At 40.4% G+C, this 23,226-nt stretch overlaps 2 protein-coding genes and 1 pseudogene across 3 annotated transcripts; all 3 read left to right on the forward strand.

Annotated features, from left to right (window-relative positions):
- Positions 1-300: 300 nt before the first annotated feature.
- LOC148722847 (uncharacterized) lies at positions 301-22,378 on the forward strand (annotated as a pseudogene). Its single transcript, XR_015991794.1, has 2 exons — positions 301-414; positions 16,121-22,378. The product of XR_015991794.1 is annotated as an uncharacterized LOC148722847 (transcript).
- On the forward strand, positions 10,371-15,701 carry LOC148722848 (uncharacterized). The gene has a single exon (XM_088734242.1). It carries the CDS (start codon positions 13,099-13,101, stop codon positions 13,975-13,977), a length of 879 nt encoding a protein of 292 aa, XP_088590368.1. The 5' UTR covers positions 10,371-13,098; the 3' UTR covers positions 13,978-15,701.
- LOC148722849 (uncharacterized) lies at positions 22,378-23,021 on the forward strand. Its single transcript, XM_088733515.1, has one exon. The coding sequence runs from the start codon at positions 22,533-22,535 to the stop codon at positions 23,019-23,021; it is 489 nt and encodes a 162-aa protein (XP_088589641.1). The 5' UTR covers positions 22,378-22,532.
- Positions 23,022-23,226: the final 205 nt, after the last annotated feature.

The following is a 23,226-nucleotide window of genomic DNA, read 5'->3' on the forward strand; positions in this document are numbered from 1 at the left end:
ACCTTTTCTGACCCTAGATCTCATTCTGAACCACTGCTTATGTCTCTCAGACTCCTAAAATTCTCAGATATAATTCATCTTGAAATTCTCTCTTTTGTTTATCAGTGGTTCCATAAACTAAGCCCTTCTTGTTTTGTTAATTATTTCAACCTAGTATCTTCTATTCATTCCTATGATACAAGACAATCTCAGTTTGATAATCTGTAATAACACACATCCGACATGACTTGTTATGTGCATATTGCGTATCTATGTTTTTTTCTACCCCAAAAGAACGATGGGATATTAATAATAGCCACACAGGTATTGCAGTTATCAGAAACGAAGGCGCTGTACCTCTACTGAATCGTGTTCACTGAGTGTTCAGTTTTCAAATTATGATGCCATCACGCCTAAACTGTTATGTATAAAATGGTGAGTACATATCCTTCAGAAAGGGTAAGCAAAACACTTCAAGATCTAATTCAATTCTGATCAAGAGAAACCCGCAAATATGCATAGCTGCATCTGAATAGCTTCTCGTTGCATACTTTCTGGAGCAAATTTGTGTTACTTGTAATATAATTAAATTTCGAGAAGGTCACTTTAGAATCAGAGGATATATATTTCTTAGTTCACAACCATCTAAAGGAAAAATCAAACGTTTAAGAGGGAATATGACGATATCCGACAAAAATATGCTCTCGAGCATCATGTCACGGTCTTAGTTTCTCTCTTTTCATTGTGAATAGTGATACTTCAGCTCAGTCACTAACTTATGGTGCTATCACTGCTGAACTGTCAGATATGAAATAGTGAGTACATATCCTTTAGACAGAGAAAGCAGAACACTTCATCTACTAAATTCTGATTAAGGAATTATGCACTCATGCTAAATTTACGTTAACGCAGAAGTATCAGTATCTGCCAGTTCTGAACACTGACCTCAGACTAAAAAAAATAAGGCTTTTTAACATCTTCGGTACATGGACGATCTGCATGCGCGAATAAAACGGAAAGGGAGGCGGCAACCAGCCAACCTATTATTGAGAAAGATGTTTTGATCGCAAACTGAGCGGTCAAAACGTGTTGAGCAGATCCTGGATTATGAGGTTTGCGTAGGGTGGTGTGCAATTGTTTTACGGCAAGTAAAGCATAACCCAAAGGAATATTAACTGAGTACTTCACTTTATGAAGAAGTCATCCATGATAGAAGTGACGTTTAAGCTCACAAATTCTTCTTATTGTGATCATTGTTAACTATGTTGTGATGTTTGATTCGCGTCACATTTTCGTGACACATTTTTTTTTATTTCATGCCATCCCCTAGTCCCTGCGTAGTGACGTACTGCAAATTTTACTTCGAATATTTGACGGGGGCAATCCTTGTAATTTGAGGGACATCTGACGGTTGAGAAGATCGCTTGAGAATCAGAAGAGATATATTTCTTAGTTCAAAATCATCTAAAGAATAAAGGCGACCGTTTAGAAGAAGGAATATGACACTATCTGACAACAAAGAGCTTATTTTAAAGCATCTCGTGATTCATCCGTCGACACCTTAAATCATAATTCTTAATGCTTCAAATGCTTTATCAGCTATCGGGATCTTCGATCAACTCCTGAGTTCCCCTTGTATTCTGAAGGAAAAGAACCCGTTCTGTTTGCATCTGAGGTGATCAGTAGGTTTTTTTTTATTTATTGTACTAGCAAACCCCGGTGATGTTTTGGAACGTATCAACTGAAACTCGGAGGCCCGGAGGTTAATCTCTTGCCACAGCCACGCGAGCTGTCATTGACTCAGTGCTAAAATAGGGAATTTTGGAGCAAGAAGTCGTCCGAGAATGGTTATTAATTTCTTTCGATGGAGTTTCTTAAGAGAAGGCACAAAAAGCTGATAATTGCTCCTTGATCGTTCTTGCAATTTACAAACTTCTCGAAAGGTCCGAAAGGCTTTATAAGTGGGAAGACTGATTTCCAGTGTACGTCAACGGACAGGTCGTGACTCAGTTTAAGACGATTAAAACACATCGAGGGAAAACGACGCATAAAAGCAAAAGAGTATTTCTTAATTGGACTTCATGCTTGAAACAAAACATTTTACAGGCGTTTAAGGTAAAGGTTACCGTTGTAAAAGTGATCTGGTGCCTAACAAGATTTCACGATTTCACGAGCCTGCATGCTGTAAAGCATGCAGTGCTATTTGACCGTCTGGCGTGGTGAGAATTTAAATTCCGTACCCTAACAATTTTGGCACTGCGTTCAGTCAAAATAAAGTAAATCCAGTCGATCGCTGGGCAATTATAACTCAGCTTTTTTGGCAAGTAATAACATGGCTCGCAAAAAGAAGTAAAAATGGCATTTCCGAAGCCTACAAAGTTCTTCTTGTAATGATTGAGATGTTTGATTCGCGCGTCACATGTGACCCAGTTTGTTCGTTTGAGGGTGTCTCGAAACTTCAGACCTCGACCTCGAAACTTCAGACCCCTTGAAAAGTGATTGAGAACTATGTTTCAACGCAGTTCAAAAAAGAAAAGTGATCGAGATTTATGTTTTAACGCAGTGAATGAATATTAACTGCCTATCTGCACTAGCCACAAATTTTCTGTCATCACCGACACTGTATAAGTGCGAATGGTTTCTCGCGACGTGACAGTTCTTCCAAGCCGACAAATTTTCCGACGCGCCGCCAACAAAATTTGTCCCGTTGGCAAAATCGACTAAATAAGCAAAATCATGATAAACTTGTCCATCATTTTTCGTAAACGCTAACACCCGTGTGGTAATTGAACTGATTTCAGTTTACCAAATGATTGCAGTGATTGTCTTTCGTTGCGAAACTCGCGAAGTTTACAATTTCAGACAAATTAAGATGAATCCCGGTAATTGGAGTTTGAATCCATGCGAAATTTAAAGGGGTCTGAAGTTTTACGAAAGCCGAGAAGGGACTTCAGACTTCCGACTTCAGACTTCCGACTTCAGACTTCAGACTTCAGACTTCAGACTTCAGACTTCAGACTCCAGACTTCAGACTTCAGACTTCAGACTTCAGACTTCAGACTTCGCTCCCTGGGCCCCAGTCCTCCAAGTTTTGTTAATTTTTAACTATTTCAATGTTAATGTTTCTTTCGATTTCTGTTAAAGGACACAAGTACATTGTGATGAAATTTTGTGGGCCGAGGCCAGGAACGTGTTCGATAATTGAGTCAGTTTGCTAGACATAACGTCTCGTAGTCACGTTCGACGCACTAAAAACTACTATAAAACGAATACAAGAATTGTAAAAACGTGTAAAATGGTATATAAAAGTCACTTGTAAAAATGTAGCGGAATTCCAAATCGATTTCGATCAATTACGATCCTCATCAGTAGTACTCCGCCATGTTTAAAACATGGCGGAGTACTACTGATGAGGATCGTAATTGATCGAAATCGATTTGGAATTCCGCTACATTTTTACAAGTGACTTTTATATACCATTTTACACGTTTTTACAATTCTTGTATTCGTTTTATAGTAGTTTTTAGTGCGTCGAACGTGACTACGAGACGTTATGTCTAGCAAACTGACTCGACACAAGTACAGCTGATATGCTTAATTGAGTAAGGAGGAGTATTAGGAAAGTCTACTGAGGTGTTATTTCATCGACCGTCACATAAGTTACTTAAATTGGCGTCGAGATCAGTCAAGATGTTGATTGATCTGGTTTAAAAATACCGCCATGTTGAACTTCATTTCTCGGGATTTCCCCGCCCTTCCTCTTCTCCTCGTTTTGCCAGCCTTGAAGAAGGCATAGTTGAACAACATGTTTTGACGAGTTTGGAATCCATGCAAACCATGTAACCATTGGAATCCATGTAAGCTTCAACTATGACCAGTCAAGCACATAAGGAGAATTAAGATAGGGTGTAGAAGAGCCTGGAGTGATCCTTATTCAGCAATCTTAACCAGCCCTACAGAGGTCAAAAAAAGTAAAAGTCAAAATAGCTTACATTTCAGGTTCTGCTTAAGTATTGTATGATGTACAAACTAGCTTGTAATTGTGATAGAAGTCGTAAATCTCGTAACAAAACTGAGACATGATCGAAAACTAAGAAAAAAGACTCAGAATCACAGAGGATGAGCTTTTGTTGATTTATGTTGTATTTCAGTTACTTGCAATTGGGAGTAGAGATACAGGATGGTTGCCATTTACATGAAAATTTTAGAGGCCCTCGTCGAAAAAAAAACTGGGCGGTTGTCGATCCATAATTTTCGTTATGCTATTGTTGAGATTTTTAGTTACAATATCCATAGATTCCGTAACTGACCATTCAACATTTGCATCATCGTAAGTAACACTAACAACGTTATATTCCGTTACAGTGGCAAGCTTTCATTAATTCTAGTTACGACAAGTTATTCTTAACGTTATCCTAAATAAAAAGTAGTTGAAATGTCTTGGTTACAGGGCATGAAAATGTTACATACAGATAACATAATATTAATAATAAAACTGTTGCTTTATCTTAACTTGTTCTATGCTTTTCCTACACGAGTCAACTCAAGACGAGGTTCTAAAGCTGATAAAATGCGGTGAAAGAAAACCGCAACTGTCAGATTAAGTGATCCAGTTTAAGGAATTGGATAATCTCAGAGTATAGTTTAAGAGCCTCGCGTTCATTTAAAGGTGGAGAATAATCTGGTTTGATCAATTTCACTAACTCTTCTATATCCTCGTTATGGTCGACCTAATTCTCAGCATACATCTCTGTGCACATATTTACATCGTCGATGTTGACATTTACCAAGTAGTTGTGCGTTCCATAGATTTCGGGTGTAAAAACCATGACGTCTGGTTTTCCACCCTCCACTTCCAGTCGTTATTGTCGCTGAATGTTACGCGTATTCCACAACTCTGTTACAAGATATAATTCCTGGCGAAGGATAGGCAAGAAAAAAAATCTGAGACATGGTACAAACCACAATCACGGAGGTCTTTAAATAAGTTTATCCACCATCCCTCTCCACCCTCTCGAAATTTAGACCACCAAGCTTCTATGCGTTGATTTCCGGTGCTTTTTCCTTCGATGAAACTTCCACTTCCAGAAAAATGGTCATCGTCATGCCAACGAAAAAGTTGTTGAAGAGTGCCAATGATTGTGTTTTCGGTTCCCCTGTCACAGCGCATCCTTCTTGGAAACCCTCCAAGTTGTAGAATAGCATTTAGGTAGTTTGAGGCGATAACACTGGGATTTTTGTTCGTGGAACCGACTTCTAACCAAAGAATTCGCCTTGAGAAGCCGTCTACTGCGCCATGAACGAAAAAGCCAAAGGGCGCAAGCTTATCCCATCCGTCAACATGCCATAAGAAGTTTGGCTCTGGGGTGACGTATCTTCGTCTTTGCCTACGTCTTCGCCTACGTCTTTGACGACGCTCCACTCCTTCAGGGTCTAAAACCGGAAGGGATTTCATAACAGTATCTCTTCTTACTTGTAAATTGTACTTTCGCCTTAAGCGCCTCGTCAGTTGACGATAGCCCAGAAAGGAACCACACGAGTTCTCCAATTCTTCCAGAATAGCAGCCACTATTCGCTCAAGGGGCGATTCGTTGTTGTATCTCGCCCTTTTAAGTCCCAAACGTTGTAAAATTCGTTTTAAAGTACGCACTGATAGTACTATGCCATGTTGTAAAGCTAAAAAGCCAGTAATTTCAGCGTTGGTAAATCCTTCAGAGAAGTAGCGTCTGACTCCATTCTCTCTCTCAAAGCCGGAGTGTTTGTTTAGAGCAGGTGTGTAGACAGGTAAAGCTCTCTGCACTAGACATAGCGTGTTTAGAAGGAAGATAAGATGAAGCAACCTGTTTCAGAACATGGTTAACGTTAATTAAAGTACCATTCACTCGCGTCTTAAATAGAATGATTAAAACAAGTAAGGATCAGGGACTCTTCACTTACCGAAACATGATGACGCACACTGACGGATTCCAAATGTTTTTTTCACGTTTGGAAGACTGAGGACAATTCTGAAGTGTGAAGTCTAATTTTGTGAACTGTGAAGGCTTAAATCTTCAACTCTCCAGTCACCTTTATTAAGTCTGAAGTCTGAAGTACGAAATCCTTTCTCAGCTTTCGTAGAAGTTTCGACATGTCGAACTTCAGACCTCGAAACTTCATACCCCTTGACCTCTTGAAAAAAGATTGAAATTGTAAACGCAGTTCTACATGAATGGATATCTATTTACGATAACTATCGTGACTAACCCCAAGTGTCAAGTCACGCAACAATCCCGCGTTGATAATTGGAGACAGCCAGGTAAAAGGTTTCCTATATTTTTATTCAAAACAAAAACGAGAACGACAAGAACAATGGCAAAATTATTTCACTTTCTCGGGTGCAATCTCTGAAAAAAGGAAAACATGAACTCCCCGGACAGTGCAACGATCGATGTCCTACATGTTAAGTACCAGAATAATACGTTTTCTGTAAACTTATCTTCTTTAATCTTCTTTAATGGTTATACTCCTAAATCAGTGAGAACTATACTATGGACCCCTCGGAAATATCTGATAACTTAGATCCGATATTTCAAGTCGCGAGAAACCATTCGCACTTATACAGTGTCAGTGATAACAGAATATTTGTCGCTAGAGCGGATGGGCCCTAAATATTCATTCACTGTGTTAAAACAAAAATCTCAATCACTTTTTTTTTTTTTTAACTGCGTTAAAACATAAATCTCAATCACTTTTCAAGGGGTCTGAAGTTTCGAGGTCTGATGTCTGAGGTCTGAAGTTTCGAGACACCCGTTAGTTTAATATATTTTTTTTTCTGTTTGATTTAATGCCAACTCTGAGTTGCATAATTGCATGCCGAATATATTTGATTTGTGGCATATTTAACGGTTGGGATGATCACCTGAGAATGAGAGAAGATATATATTTCTTAGTTATATCATCTAAAGAATAAAATCAAACGCTTTTAAGAAGGAATATGACGCTATACGACAGCAATGTGCTTCTCAAGCATTTAGCTATAGTTTTATCTGTCACCACTTTCGGTCATCATCCTTCCTAATTAATGGTGCGCATACCTAACTAGGTCTAACTAAATTAGTTTGCCTCTTTCTCATCGGGATCATTGTTCAAAAATTCCTTGTAAATTTTTTAAGGATGAAGAACGCTTAGTGCTCTGAGCTGATCACCAGGCTTCATTTACCGTCTTAAAATCAAAACTCTGTGATAATGAAAGGAAACCCCCATCCTCAGAGACCCAGGGGCTGTGAGTCGATTTCAAATTAGGGCGGAGGAGCCTCTGGGGACATTGTCTTATTACAAGACTAGTTCCAAACGGTCGCAGTCGTTCTGGCATCTGATTGGTGCCAGAAAATCTTTGTGTTTTTCTGCCCAATCAAAGTGAAGTATGCTTTAGAGTCCTTTCGTGTGTTTTAACACGAACATGTACAAGAAGCTCAGTTGCTCGCCATGTTTGTTTGGGCGACGATATGGTGGCCTACAACTGTCACATCAAATTAAAATCACTCACATCAAATTAAGATCACTCACATCAAAATAAAGTTACTCACATTAAATTGAAATCACTCACATCAAATACAAATCGGTGACATCAAATTCAAATCGCTCACATCAAATACAAATCGCTCACATCAAATACAAATCGCTCACATCAAATTCAAATCGCTCACATCAAATTCAAATCGCTCACATCAAATTCAAATCGCTCACATCAAATACAAATCGTTACATCAGGTGGTCAGCGGCTAAGTCAATGAGTGCTATCCCTAGTGTTTACTCGGTCTTCCACTTTACCCACAGGTGGCCCAAGCTCTGTCACAGGCTCTTTCATAGTGAATAATTAAAGAGTTTGTATAGTGGTTTAGTTGGACTTGCTTTTGAGCTCCGTAAATGTAAAGTTGTGTGAAATGATCAAAGAAATAAAGTCTTACCTTCGTAGAGAGTAGTCTGTGTTGTTCTCCTCGCGATTTGAGGTCGTTGTGATGTGTTTTAGCTTGACGCCCTAAATTACCGTGCATAAACTACGGGAAGGTCGGAAACTTCTGTTGACACATGCTTGCCAAAATCGCTCGAAAACAACACTTAAATACTTTCCCTCGAGTCAAGACTCGGCAGCACGAAAGCCAAATAGTTGCCCTTGAAGTTCATGGAAAAAAATCCCACAAAAGTCGGTTTGTCGAGCAACCAATCCACCGGGAATTTCAAATTAGCGGCCGTTCGGAATTCTTCTAATGCGTGGAAGGAACTTCTTGTGCAGCTTAGAGACCGTTAATGCGCGGTCAACCTGGAACCTAGTCAAATCTCTCTCAACGGGTCCTCCCCATAGTCTTCTAACACCAACTCTTCACACATACTAAGGTACCCCGAGTAAACTCACGGACTTGACTAGATCGTCGATACTGTCCATCTTCACTGTTTTCAATGGATTTTTACAAATATCCTCTTACCAGGGTAGATGGGGGTAAACGTGGTAGAACATGGGTTAACTAGGGTAGATGAGGGTGAACGTGGTAGAACATGGATTAACTAGGGTAGATGAGGGTGAACGTGGTAGAACATGGCTAAACAAGGGTAGATGGGGGTAAACGTGGTAGAACATGGGTTAACTAGGGTAGATGAGGGTGAACGTGGTAGAACATTGGTAAACAAGGGTAGATGGGGGTAAACGTGATAGAACATGGGTTAACTAGGGTAGATGAGGGTGAACGTGGTAGAACATGGCTAAACAAGGGTAGATCGGGGTAAACGCGGTAGAACATGGGTTAACCAGGGTAGATGAGCGTGAACGTGTCAGAACATGGTTAATCAAGGATATATGTGGGTGAACGTAGTAGAACATTGGTAAATTAGGGTAGATGTGGGTTAATGAGGGAGAACAAAGGTAACTGATAGAAGAAGGTTATATAGGACATATCGTGCTACATACATGAAGGTAATAATACTTAGTATTAAGATGCATTAGTTATTGGGACATGATATGGACCTAACATGAACGCTTTACCCCGAGTACACATTAGGGATAGCATTCATTGACCTAGCCGCTGACCAACTGATGTAACGATTTGTATTTGATGTGAGCGATTTGAATTTGATGTGAGCGATTTGAATTTGATGTGAGCGATTTGAATTTGATGTGAGCGATTTGTATTTGATGTGAGTGATTTTGATTTGATGTGAGTGATTTCAATTTAATGTGAGTAACTTTATTTTGATGTGAGTGATCTTACTTTGTGACTTTAATTTGATGTGACAGTTGTAGGCCACCGTACGACGAAGCTTTGCTCGAGTTGAAAGGTTTCAGTCTTAGCACACAATGTAAGAGAAATCGATCAGATTGTCCACGGAAATCTTACCGGAAATCATACTGAATACTTTCGCAGCTATACATACCTACATACATACATACATACATACTTTATTGACTTTCCCCAAAAGAGGCTTTTCAAAGACGATATACAGGAGTTACTAATCACAAATAAGAATAACAAAAAAAGAAACTAACAGGTTTAGTTTATATATTAACAAAACTTTACCGCGCTTTATCATTGAAATTCTGATGGTACCCAAGTTACATTTTGAGAAAACCAGTGATTTTTTTCCTTTTATAGTGTACGTTTTTGACCACTCACAGAATTCCTCGTAGTACCCGATTTGAAACTTTAACTCAACTACAGCGTCTTCAGCAGATGACTGCTAGAAAACGTCATAACACATTAGTCTCGTTTGATTTACGATAAATTTTCCTCATTTCTTCGTTTTCTACCTGCAAGCGCTCATTTTCCTGGCGAAGTCTATTCAACTGATTCGGCGAGCAATATATAGTCGCTCGGTTTAGAGTCCTCGTCCACGTCCACACTGTGATCGCCGTTTAAAGCCCCTGAAAGTTCTTCCGTCATGATTACGAGAGAACGTGTTTAAAGTATGCGAGGTTCGCATAAAACATAATGGCTGCCGGCGTTAATATGTCGCTTTAAACGTTAGATCAAATGTAACGTAGATGAGAACGATCCTTCGCAGTAAAGCACTATTTGAGCAATAGTGAAAATCAGACCTGAAAAAAATTTCAGGCCTGTACGGGATTCGAACCACTGACCTCTGCGATACTAGTGCAGCGCTCTACCAATTGAGCTAACAAGCCAACTGGGAGCAGGCCATCAAATTAATTCGATATAAACCCGTAGATGATAAATCAAACAACAACAAACATATGAAACATATGTGTGAACTGCGGTTATGAGACGTATATGAGAACGATCCTTCGCAGTAAAGCACTATTTGAGCAATAGTGAAAATCAGACCTGATTGCTCAGACCACTATTGCTCAAATAGTGCTTTACTGCGAAGGATCGTTCTCATATACGTCTCATAACCGCAGTTCACACATATGTTTCATATGTTTGTTGTTGTTTGATTTATCATCTACGGGTTTATATCGAATTAATTTGATGGCCTGCTCCCAGTTGGCTTGTTAGCTCAATTGGTAGAGCGCTGCACTAGTATCGCAGAGGTCAGTGGTTCGAATCCCGTACAGGCCTGAAATTTTTTTCAGGTCTGATTTTCACTATTGCTCAAATAGTGCTTTACTGCGAAGGATCGTTCTCATATACGTCTCAAAACCGCAGTTCACACATATGTTTCATATGTTTGTTGTTATCAGATGTAAACTTAAATCTTTCTAAATTTCTCGTATAATTTGCTGTGACTGAAACTTTGCCAATCCCGTGAAGTTATTTTGTCTTACGGGCCACGTATGTCGAGCAACTGTAGCTTTCTGTGCTCGCTAAAATCTAATCTCCTTCGGCTAGTTGTTTAGGTACGGTTCTGGGGTTTTTTACGACAATGAATAATCCGAGTGAAGATGTTTCAGACCGTTGTCGAGTATGCTCTTTCGTTTTTGTCAACACTAAGAGAAAAAGAAATCTTAATGGCGAGGTCTTCTGCAGGCAGTTTGCGAGACTTGTCGCTATAGAATTGAAACATCATGGAAACGTAATTGTAAGCTTAAGTCTCCAGCCGTCATCCCTGCTGAAGCATCTATGAAGAGGATACATCCCCTTTCTCCAGTAACGTACATCGAGTCAAGAGGACGAGCAAAGGGCCTCCAATTTCAACAAAAACAAGGGCTTTCGAATCCCATTTGAAATTTTGCTAATAAGTCACAAGCCACCATCCTTGGTAGTGTCAGATACCAACAAAGAGGTATCGGTAAAAATTTCCCGTGAGCAGAGTACCCAAGAAAATCAAATTGTTGCTGTTTCCCAGTTTCTACTAAAGGAGCATTTGTCAAGGTATCCACAGATGCAATACAACCTATGTTGAAAAAAAGAGAAAAGCTAAGCGTGGAAACTTAATTGTTTATTAGATGTGGGTAGATGACCCCGTACTAAGCTAACATTTTACAGTGAGTCATTATAGTACCTAAATAAATAGCCAAATAAAAATAGTTGCCATTACTATTCAATAACTTGTGTTTTCAATTGAAGATGAGAGAAATACAAATGCAGACACACCCCTACCCCGAAAGCACCTCTGAAAACTTGATAAAATCCTAATACCAGCCCTGCCTATAGATGTGCACAGTTCTAATAAGGTTTATGGTTAATTTCCTTTCTGAATGTTTCCGTATATAATATATTTGATAACCTTTCTTGTCTTTTACATTCAGAGTATTGTTCATTACCCCCAAAACACCATTTCAAAAGAACTGCCAACAAATTTGCAAAGGCTGGTAATTGCTCTTTGCAAGGCTAAGACCACATCAGTGACGCGTGCGAGAGAGCCGGCAGTGTGAGGATAACCTCGTTGCGAGGGTCGTCTCCCCTTTTTTTCCCTCGAGAAAGTTAGGAAGAGAGAGGAAGTGCCGAGGTTGGCGTGAAGATTCTCTTAATGCGTGGGAATATTTGTATATCGCTCGTCAAAAAAAGAAATTTAATTTTAATTTAGTTTAAAAACCGTTGTTTTTATTGCATTGAGCGATCGAGTCACTCGACAACCCCTCTCGCTTTTCGGTATTCATAATAATGATAATATGAATGACACTTGAGCAAAACAGATCTCTTAATCAAGAAATTCCTAAATGTCCCAGGTGACACTGATATGGCAGTTACCTTTAAGGAAGGATAAGATCATCATCAATCAGTGAAGACAACTGAACAGCAACAGCTTAAACACTTTGTCCATATGGTAAGCACACAATGTCAACCTTGGGGGAAAACTAAAGAGGCTCCCTTGTTTGTAGTTTTACTTGTTGACGTAGCTATGTCCTCTTCTATACGGAACCATGCGTTTTAAGTGAAAAAAAAAAACTTTCTAAGCTTTCCTTACATAAAAACAGCCGCGATCGGAGAAGGACACTGGCCAGGGCAAATTATGTGGTATTTAAATTTTAGCGCGAAGGTGTAATCTTTTTCCTTTTACAAGATCAACGTTAGCAGTAAAAAATGTTTTAATCAATTCGGTTCTTAAAACTTTTTTCCCGTCTAATTTTCCCGCCGAATTTGAGATGGTGGTAGAACTGGGCGGTTTTCTTTTTTTAAACATCATCTGGACAGTTACGATAGGACATTTGGTATATATTTGGACATAGTTAGTAGGGGGGACTGGTTAGGAAACGCGGCAAACTTCAGAGAGCCGGCCTATTGTCTGTCCCCTGAGCTTCGCTTGAACATCACGTGACCAATGACCCTGTACAGAACCAAAACAACATGGAGGACAGGAACGACTTTTTCTTCGGCGACGATTTTGATGCCATATTGGAAACTTTGGAAAACGAGGAAGAATACAAGAGCACTCTGTCGAAGCAGCTGACTCTGTAAGTCTTTTAGAAGCCTTTAAAACGTTTTTTTCGCCCAAAAACTTTGTAGTTATTGATGCCCTTAGGAACGGCATCGGTCGTTGCACAACAACATATTTTTTTACTGAAAATCTTTCGATTTTTAGGTTCAATACGAAGGGGGAATTGTTTGCGAGTTGTGCTATAAGAAATGCAAGACTAAGGCTGGATTAAAAAGACATAAGACAATAAAGCATAAGGAGGAACAAGCGCGGGGAAATCAACCGACTCAAGAAGCCAAATTCACTGCTGAAGACTTCGAAGCGTTATCAATGAAAGCACGAGATAAAATAATTGAAAGAAAAATCTACCCTCAAAGCGTAAAAGAAGAGCTACGAAGATATACGATTGCCTGGGATGAAGAAAATATGGACTTCTCACAAGTAGAATCCATGTATATGCGTTTGGTTAAAACTGGAAATGCAGAACAATTCTACTCGAAGTACTATTCAAGAATAGGCCTCAATTCAACAAAGATTTTTGTGGGGTTGTCAAGTAATGCGGCAACATTGCTTAGTACCAAAGTGGCTGAATGTTTGATAGCTCACAGCAAACAGAAAGATGAATCATCAAATCCCAATATTCCTACTAAACTGTGTGATCGAGAAATGACAGGGTTACAATATATTGGAGGATATGTACTGCACAAGCTTTATAGCAAGGTGAACAATGTCTATAATCCCACAGCACATACTGAACAAACAGCTTCAATACTGAAAGCTGGCAAAGCAGAAGATTTGCATGTTGCAGGGAGTGAAAAACTAATTTCATCTTTAAACCGAGGTGGACTTTGGGTTATTTCTAAACAAGCTCAAACAATTTTTAAGAGAATAGAACATAATTTTAGAATTCTGACCTCAGGAAGTCTCCAGCTGAAGATTGACAATGCTAAGATAGAATCCAAAACAGCTTGTGATGTTCAACTGGTCTCAGCATATAACACCATGTTGTTGGACTCAGACATAGTGGTAGATAACAGCATTGCAAAAGATGTTTTAGACAGCATTATTCATTTATATGTTACGGTACGGTGTTTTTCACTGGCCAAAGATGTTATACAGAAACACAAAATTCAATGTAAACAAATGAAGACAAAAACACTACGAGAGGAAATTTGTAGAGCCAGCAAAGAACAAAAAAGGCAGATATAGTTAGAATTAACAGCCTGCAACAATTTGTCAATAAGTAATTTATTACAAAAGATTAATTTGATAGCTACAACTTGCAACATATTAAATGTTGCTCATTAATGATTAGGGAGCTTAAGCAACCACGACGAAAGGGACGACGACGACGTCAAGTAATCGCGGAGGTTCTGGAACGAGGACGTCGTTTTTAGCGGGAAAATGAAACTTAAGCGGTGAAGTTGCTCAAGGACGACGACGTCTGAAATTTTTGTTTATTCTCACTTCGTCAGTTTAAGAAATGACATCGTTCAGAGACCTCCAAAACCTTCTTCTCGGTCATGGATCAAAATTTTCACCTTTATCGAAAGTTCGAGAGTACGTTATTCAATTCTTGAGCATGAAAAGTCCAAGGAATTATTAAGCTTTAGCTTTATTTACAATAATTTACGCATGATAAAAGTTTAAAATCTAAATTTTACGGAAGTTATTCGAGATTAAAATTCAGTTCTAAGTGTTGCTGGTATAAACAAACCTATTTTGCCCAAGGCTTGCCTGATTTTCAACGTACTTTAGCCTGATATGTTCTACCTTTGATGCTCCTTCCTTTGGCGAGCATACGACTCAAGTCTGTCAATTTTAATCAATGTTAGCTAGCGATCGGCACAGATCAGTCGTCGCCCTTCAAACAAGAATACTATTTTTTCTCGTGTGATTTTGTCGGAATAATTTTTATCGCTGTAAATCTAGATCTTTATCAAACATTTCGAAAATAGATTCGCAAAACCTGAGAGGTATTCACGCACGCTCATGTTGACACACCGATCTGAAGAATTCTTTGCTGTTTAAAGCGTCTCGACGGAAGAACAGCAACACGCAAAATGTTTTAGTAGCAATAAACCGACAGTTCCATACACACAGCTTTTGACCGAAAGCAGTGGTGTTTTGCACTGCCATTTAAACCTTTTCATTCAATAAAAATGATAAACAGCACTCTTTCATAAAATATACTCAAATAACTTTAAACCTAACTTGGTCGCTTTCACCGCTTGACTTGACATCTGTTGTTCGGAGGAAGGAAAATGAGTTAGTAAGTTTTCGAATTTTATTTGTTTAGAAAACTGAACAGGGAGGTTTAAATCAACCGAAGAAGTGAATACAAGCTCCAACCGGCCATAGACTGTCAAAAAAACGACAATAAAGCCGCACCTTTTGATGAGAAAAACTGCTTTGAAGTTCGGAAGTTCACGACGACTTGAAACTGGTCCATCTCAAGTCGTCGACGATAAGACGACGACGGAATTCTTGGTTCGCGCTTGCGCAGTGACGTTCTCGCTACTACCGGTCGTCGTCCTCCGTTCGTCGTGGTGGTTGCTTAAGCTCCCTATTATTTTATAGACAACGTGACCTCGACAAAATCGAACAATAACCTATCCGACTGAAGTTTGCCGCGTTTCCTAACCAGTCCCCTCTACTAACTATGATTTGGACATCTATGCAAGGACGGTTATATCAACCAATCACATTAATAATACTTAACTTAATCCACCGATCACAGAGTTGATGACAGTAACGATAGCAATGACATACCATCCTGCCATCTAAAGCAGGAGATTTCCGACAATAGCGATAGGAAGCTGTTTCTTGAGCTTTTCACTTTGTATTTCTCAAAGATTGTAATCATACATTGTTTAAAGATTGTGATTAACAAGCCTTTCTTCTAATAAATACATTTTATTTTTTCTCGGAAATTGAAATGGTTTTAATTAATTAGTTGTTAAGAGGTTTTCGTGTCGTTTGTTTTGATCTGTAATCATAATCGTGATTGACAAATCGGACTCCCATTTCGCGGTCATTTGGTTAATCTCTGGTATGATTACAGCTGACTGGACTCCATACAGTAGTAGAGAATATGTCATCATTAAAATTCTGAAATAGATTATAGATTTCCAGAGATAACTGGTGAGGGACAAATTGGACTACCCATGGGTTATTTTTACAAACATTACATTTTAATGAGCAAGTGCAACCATGAAGGCCCTGCGAAAAATACTGAGGTGAACTTATCATGCATGAAAAATCTCATTCTTACGCACTTAATGCAAGTAATTGGCAATTGATATTGGGACTCTGTAGTAAATATTGAAGGAGTAATATGGTTTCTAAACAGGGTTAAAAATTAAAAGAATGGCACAACAATGAAGACATGGCTTCCTCAGCTTACTCCAAAGAGCAACTCAATTACTTCAGAATTTGTCATGTAGTCACGAATATCCTGCCGCACGGACTGCGATCTATTTTTAAACGGGAATGGGACAGTCGTTACCAGGCGACGTTGGGAGAATGGAAAGATAAACCTCAAAATGGACTGGACTTCTACAACGGGAATCTCCCCGGAGCCGAACACGAAATGCTCGTCTGCTGGAAACGATAAGAAACGAAAACAGGGCGAAGTGGGATTGTACTACACTCTTTTTTGCAATCCTTTATTCTGATTCCATCGGCCACGGACTCGGTGCAGCAGTTCGCTCGAATGTCGATGATCTCAGAGAGTTTCGCAATGAGGAGTTCGCTCACATGCCACAAGGTCAGCTGTCCGATCTACAGTTCAGACTTACTATCCGTAAAGTGGAGATCGCATTTCAGTATCTTGGTCTCTCCACCACTGAAATTCAAAATATCTACAAGCAGAAAATATTTCCGACGAAGGAGTTTCAAAACGTTTTAAAAAACGTTCAGAGCCTTCATCAAGAACTGCGTGTAACCAATGTGAAACTACAAAGCTCTGAGGAAGAACGCCAGTTACTTGTAGAAAGACATCAGGTACTTCAACAACAGCATCAACTCCTTGACGAACAACATGAAATCCTTGAAGGGCAGCACCGTATCCTCGAGGAGCAGTTCAACCGTCATGTTTCTTCATTCTGCATTCTTCCGCCCAAACCATCGCACGAAATCGCACCTCGCGAGAGCGAGGTTAGAAGAATAGCGAAAAAGCTTGAACTATTAAGAAAAGCAAATGGAAATGGTTTGAGTTACTTGTATATTTCGGGTAACCCCGGAAGTGGTAAATCTCAACTGGCCGGTCTAGTAGCTCAGAAAGTCCACGAGGAAGCCAGCCAAGACCCCAATATCTCCACATTCGTTATGACTTTGAACGCTGAAAGTTCAAAAACGCTCTTGGAATCGTACGCTTCATTGGCAAGACACATCAAGTGCCCCGAATACACTGTCCTGCACACCACTAACTCAACAGATATGCAGGTTGAAGAAAAAATCAACAGTCTAAAGGATTTGGTAGCAACCAAAATTCCCCTCTATGGATCGTGGCTCTTGGTGGTCGACAATGTTAGCAGTTTATGTGACGTACATGATTTTCTCCCTCGGTCTGGAAACCGCCAGTGGACAAAAGGCCAGTTGCTTATCACAACACAGAACACTTCATCCATCCCCTCTGAAAGTTCCTTTGTCTCTCACATCTCAGTGAGCGGAGGCATGGTGCCTACAGATGCCTGCTGCTTTTTAGCGAAGGTTTCAGGGATTAGACAACAAGGAATGGAGAATAAAGTCGCAAAGACATTAGATTACCAGCCCCTCGCGCTGGCTAGTGCAGGTGTTTACATTAAAAAGATTCGTGAAAGTCGAGTTAACAGAAACTTTGGATGGAAGGAATACTTGGAAAAGCTAGAAAGAGGTATGAGAGCCCTTACTGAAAAGGAACTGACAACAACCAACCCAAGTTACAGGAAGTCCATGACTGTGGCAACAAAGCTGGCCATTGAAAGAGCGATAAACAACGACACTGTTGTAAAAAGTGCATTTACACTCTTTTCTCTATGTTCTCAAATGCCCTTGCATTTAGACATCGTTATTAGTTACATTTTGAATGAGAATGCGCAATTGGATAAAGAAGAAATTGCTCTTCAGATCCAAGGCTACTCACTTCTTATGTTCGAAGAAAGAGAAAATGGGATTTTTGTTAGTACGCATCAAGTTGTGCACGAGGCAAACAAATCTGTAATCAAAGAAAGTCGGGAGCTTGATGAACTTGTTCAAGTTATTGCACTAGTGATGTCATTCAATCAATTCGTAGACGCTCATTTGCCACAGACCTGGAAGGACCGAAACTTTAATCGTGACAGTGAGCATCTTGTTCCACACTTGATTACGTTTGCTGCAGAAGTTGAAAATGCCTTCCTTCACAGAGATGATTGTCAAGTTATCAAGGAAGATGTTTTCAACTATTTCAAAGTAATAGAAGATTTCAGAAGGCTTGCAATAATTGGCTGGAATCACCGTGAATATTCAGCCGCAAAAGTCTACTGTGAAGCAGCTTTGAAACTGGCTGAAAAGGATCAGATGAAAGAGAATTGCGAACGTGCTTTAGACACTAACCTAAAAGAATCAGGACCCAAAAATGATGCCCTTGTGGCTTCTTACAATATGATAGGTATTCTCCAGCGTGAATTGGGTGACCTTCAAAATTCCAAGGAGAACCATGAACGTGCTCTAGACATTCAGCTAAAACATCTTGGACCCGAGCATGTCGCTATGGCAAATTCATACCACCATTTGGGTAATGTGCAGCTTTTGTTGGAGAACATAGAAGAGGCCAAGGAGCTCTACGAACGTGCTTTAGACATCCAATCGAAGAATCTTGAGCCTGATCATATTGATCTTGCGTTTTCTTACACCGGCTTGGGTGGTGTACACTGTGAATTGGGCGACCTGGAACAGGCCAAGGAGTATTTTGAACGTGCCTTAAACATTGAACTGAAAAAGCTTGGGCCCGGGCATGTTGATGTCGCCCGTAGTTACGTTAACTTGGGATATGTTGAACGTGAATTGTGTAAGCTTCAGAAGGCTAAGGAGCATTTGGACTGTGCTCTGAACATTCAGTTGAAGAAGTTTGGTCCCGAGCACCTTGATGTCGCGAATACTTACCATCACTTAGGTGTGATAGAGAGTAAATTATGTAATCTGGAACAGGCGAAGGAATATCACGAAAAAGCATTGCATATACGGCGGAAAAATCTCGGACCAGAACATGTTGATGTCGCGCTTAATTACTTTCAGTTGGCAAATGTTGAACGTAAATTGTGCAACTTTCAGAAGGCTAAGGAGCATTTGGACTGTGCTCTGAACATTCAGTTGAAGAAGCTTGGTCCCGAGCACCTTGATGTCGCGGATACTTACGATGTCTTAGGTATTGCAGAGAGTAAATTGGGTAATCTAAAACAGGCCAAGGAATATCACGAAAAAGGGTTGGATATAAGACGAAAAAATCTTGCACCCGAGCATGTTGATATGGCAAGTTCATACCACCATTTGGGTAATGTGCAGCTTTTGTTGGAGAACATAGAAGAGGCCAAGGAGCTCTACGAACGTGCTTTAGACATCCAATCGAAGAGTCTTGAGCCTGATCATATTTATCTTGCGTTTTCTTACACCGGCTTGGGTGACGTACACCGTAAATTGGGCGACTTGGAACAGGCCAAGGAGTATTTTGAACGTGCCTTAAACATTGAACTGAAAAAGCTTGGGCCCGAGCATGTTGATGTCGCCCGTAGTTACGTTAGGTTGGGAAATGTTGAACGTGATTTGTGTAACCTTCAGAAGGCTAAGGAGCATTTGGACTGTGCTCTGAACATTCAGTTGAAGAAGCTTGGTCCCGAGCACCTTAATGTCGCGAATACTTACCATGCCTTAGGTAATGCAGAGAGTAAATTGGGTAATCGAAAACATGCCAAGGAATATCACAAAACAGGGTTGGATATACGACGGAAAAATCTTGCACCCGAGCATGTTGATATGGCAAGTTCATACCACCATTTGGGTAATGTGCAACTTTTGTTGGAGAACATAGAAGAGGCCAAGGAGCTCTACGAACGTGCTTTAGACATCAAATCGAAGAGTCTTGAGCCTGATCATATTTATCTTGCGTTTGGTTACACCGGCTTGGGTGATGTACACCGTAAATTGGGCGACTTGGAACAGGCCAAGGAGTATTTTGAACGTGCCTTAAACATTGAACTGAAAAAGCTTGGGCCCGAGCATGTTGATGTCGCCCGTAGTTACGTTAGGTTGGGAAATGTTGAACGTGATTTGTGTAACCTTCAGAAGGCTAAGGAGCATTTGGACTGTGCTCTGAACATTCAGTTGAAGAAGCTTGGTCCCGAGCACCTTGATGTCGCGAATACTTACCATGCCTTAGGTAATGCAGAGAGTAAATTGGGTAATCGAAAACATGCCAAGGAATATCACGAAACAGGGTTGGATATACGACGGAAAAATCTTGCACCCGAGCATGTTGATATGGCAAGTTCATACCAACATTTGGGTAATGTGCAACTTTTGTTGGAGAACATAGAAGAGGCCAAGGAGCTCTACGAACGTGCTTTAGACATCAAATCGAAGAATCTTGAGCCTGATCATATTTATCTTGCGTTTGCTTACACCGGCTTGGGTGATGTACACCGTAAATTGGGCGACTTGGAACAGGCCAAGGAGTATTTTGAACGTGCCTTAAACATTGAACTGAAAAAGCTTGGGCCCGAGCATGTTGATGTCGCCCGTAGTTACGTTAGGTTGGGAGATGTTGAACGTGATTTGTGTAACCTTCAGAAGGCTAAGGAGCATTTGGACTGTGCTCTGAACATTCAGTTGAAGAAGCTTGGTCCCGAGCACCTTGATATCGCGAACACTTACCATGCCTTAGGTATTGCAGAGAGTAAATTGGGTAATCTGAAACATGCCAAGGAATATCACGAAACAGGGTTGGATATACGACGGAAAAATCTTGCACCCGAGCATGTTGATATGGCAAATTCATACCACCATTTGGGTACTGTGCAACTTTTGTTGGAGAACATAGAAGAGGCCAAGGAGCTCTACGAACGTGCTTTAGACATCCAATCGCAGAATCTTGAGCCTGATCATATTTATCTTGCATTTTCTTACACCGGCTTGGGTGACGTACACCGTAAATTGAGCGACTTCGAACAGGCCAAAGAGTATTTTGAACGTGCCTTAAACATTGAACTGAAAAAGCTTGGGCCCGAGCATGTTGATGTCGCCCGTAGTTACGTTAACTTGGGATATGTTGAACGTGAATTGTGTAACCTTCAGAAGGCTAAGGAGCATTTGGACTGTGCTCTGAACATTCAGTTGAAGAAGTTTGGTCCCGAGCACCTTCATGTCGCGAATACTTACCATGTCTTAGGTCTTGCAGAGAGTAAATTGGGTAATCTAAAACAGGCCAAGGAATATCACGAAACAGTGTTGGATATACTACAGAAAAATCTTTCACCCGAGCATGTGTCTATGGCATTTTCATACCACTTTTTGGGTGATGTGCAACTTTTGTTGGAGAACATAGAAGAGGCCAAGGAGCTCTACGAACGTGCTTTAGACATCCAATCGAAGAGTCTTGAGCCTGATCATATTTATCTTGGGTTTTCTTACACCAGCTTGGGTAAAGTACACCGTAAATTGGGCGACTTGGAACAGGCCAAGGAGTATTTTGAACGTGCCTTAAACATTGAACTGAAAAAGCTTGGGCCCGAGCATGTTGATATCGCCTGTAGTTACGTTAGGTTGGGAGATGTTGAACGTAAATTGTGTAACCTTCAGATGGCTAAGGAGCATTTGGACTGTGCTCTGAACATTCAGTTGAAGAAGTTTGGTCCCGAGCACCTTGATGTCGCGAATACTTACCATGACTTAGGTGTGATAGAGAGTAAGTTATGTAATCTGGAACAGGCGAAGGAATATCACGAAAAAGCATTGCATATACGGCAGAAAAATCTCGGACCAGAACATGTTGATGTCGGGCTTAATTACTTTCAGTTGGCAAATGTTGAACGTGAATTGTGTAACTTTCAGAAGGCTAAGAAGCATTTGGACTGTGCTCTGAACATTGAGTTGAAGAAGCTTGGTCCCGAGCACCTTGATGTCGCGCATACTTACCATGCCTTAGGTATTGCAGAGAGTAAATTGGGTAATCTAAAACATGCCAAGGAATATCACGAAACAGGGTTGGATATACGACGGAAAAATCTTGCACCCGAGCATGTTGATATGGCAAATTCATACCACCATTTGGGTAATGTGCAACTTTTGTTGGAGAACATAGAAGAGGCCAAGGAGCTCTACGAACGTGCTTTAGACATCCAATCGAAGAATCTTGAACCTGATCATATTTATCTTGCATTTTCTTACACCGGCTTGGGTGACGTACACCGTAAATTGAGCGACTTGGAACAGGCCAAGGAGTATTTTGAACGTGCCTTAAACATTGAACTGAAAAAGCTTGGGCCCGAGCATGTTGATGTCGCCCGTAGTTACGTTAGGTTGGGAGATGTTGAGCGTGAATTGTGTAACCTTCAGAAGGCTAAGGAGCATTTCGACTGTGCTCTGAACATTTAGTTGAAGAAGCTTGGTCCCGAGCACCTTGATGTCGCGAATACTTACCATGTCTTAGGTCTTGCAGAGAGTAAATTGGGTAATCTAAAACAGGCCAAGGAATATCACGAAAAAGGGTTGGATATACAACGGAAAATCTTGCACCCGAGCATGTTTATATGGCTTATTCATACCACCATTTGGGTAATGTGCAGCTTTTGTTGGAGAACATAGAAGAGGCTAAGGAGCTCTACGAACGTGCTTTAGACATCCAATCGAAGAGTCTTGAGCCTGATCATATTTATCTTGGGTTTTCTTTCACTGACTTGGGTGAAGTACACCGTAAATTAGGCGACTTGGAACAGGCCAAGGAGTATTTTGAACGTGCCTTAAACATTGAACTGAAAAAGCTTGGGCCCGAGCATGTTGATGTCGCCCGTAGTTACGTTGAGTTGGGAGATGTTGAACGTGAATTGTGTAAGCTTCAGAAGGCTAAGGAGCATTTGGACTGTGCTCTGAACATTCAGTTGAAGAAGCTTGGTCCCGAGCACCTTGATGTCGAGTCTATTTACCATGACTTAGGTGTGATAGAGAGTAAGTTATGTAATCTGGAACAGGCGAAGGAATATCACGAAAAAGCATTGCATATACGGCGGAAAAGTCTCTGACCAGAACATGTTGATGTCGCGCTTAGTTACTTTCAGTCAGGAAATGTTGAACGTGGATTGTGTAACCTTTAGAAGGCTAAGGAGCATTTGGACTGTGCTCTGAACATTGAGTTGAAGAAGCTTGGTCCCGAGCACCTTGATGTCGCGAATACTTACCATGCCTTAGGTATTGCAGAGAGTAAATTGGGTAATCTAAAACAGGTCA

The sequence above is a fragment of the Stylophora pistillata genome, chromosome 9 (assembly GCF_964205215.1).
Source record: "Stylophora pistillata chromosome 9, jaStyPist1.2, whole genome shotgun sequence".
Taxonomy (NCBI): Eukaryota; Metazoa; Cnidaria; class Anthozoa; order Scleractinia; family Pocilloporidae; genus Stylophora; species Stylophora pistillata.

Excerpts from the sequence above, each read along its gene's own strand:
- LOC148722848 (XM_088734242.1), top strand. The coding sequence starts at position 13,099 with ATGAAAGCACGAGATAAAATAATTGAAAGAAAAATCTACCCTCAAAGC.
- LOC148722849 (XM_088733515.1), top strand. The coding sequence starts at position 22,533 with ATGGCTTATTCATACCACCATTTGGGTAATGTGCAGCTTTTGTTGGAG.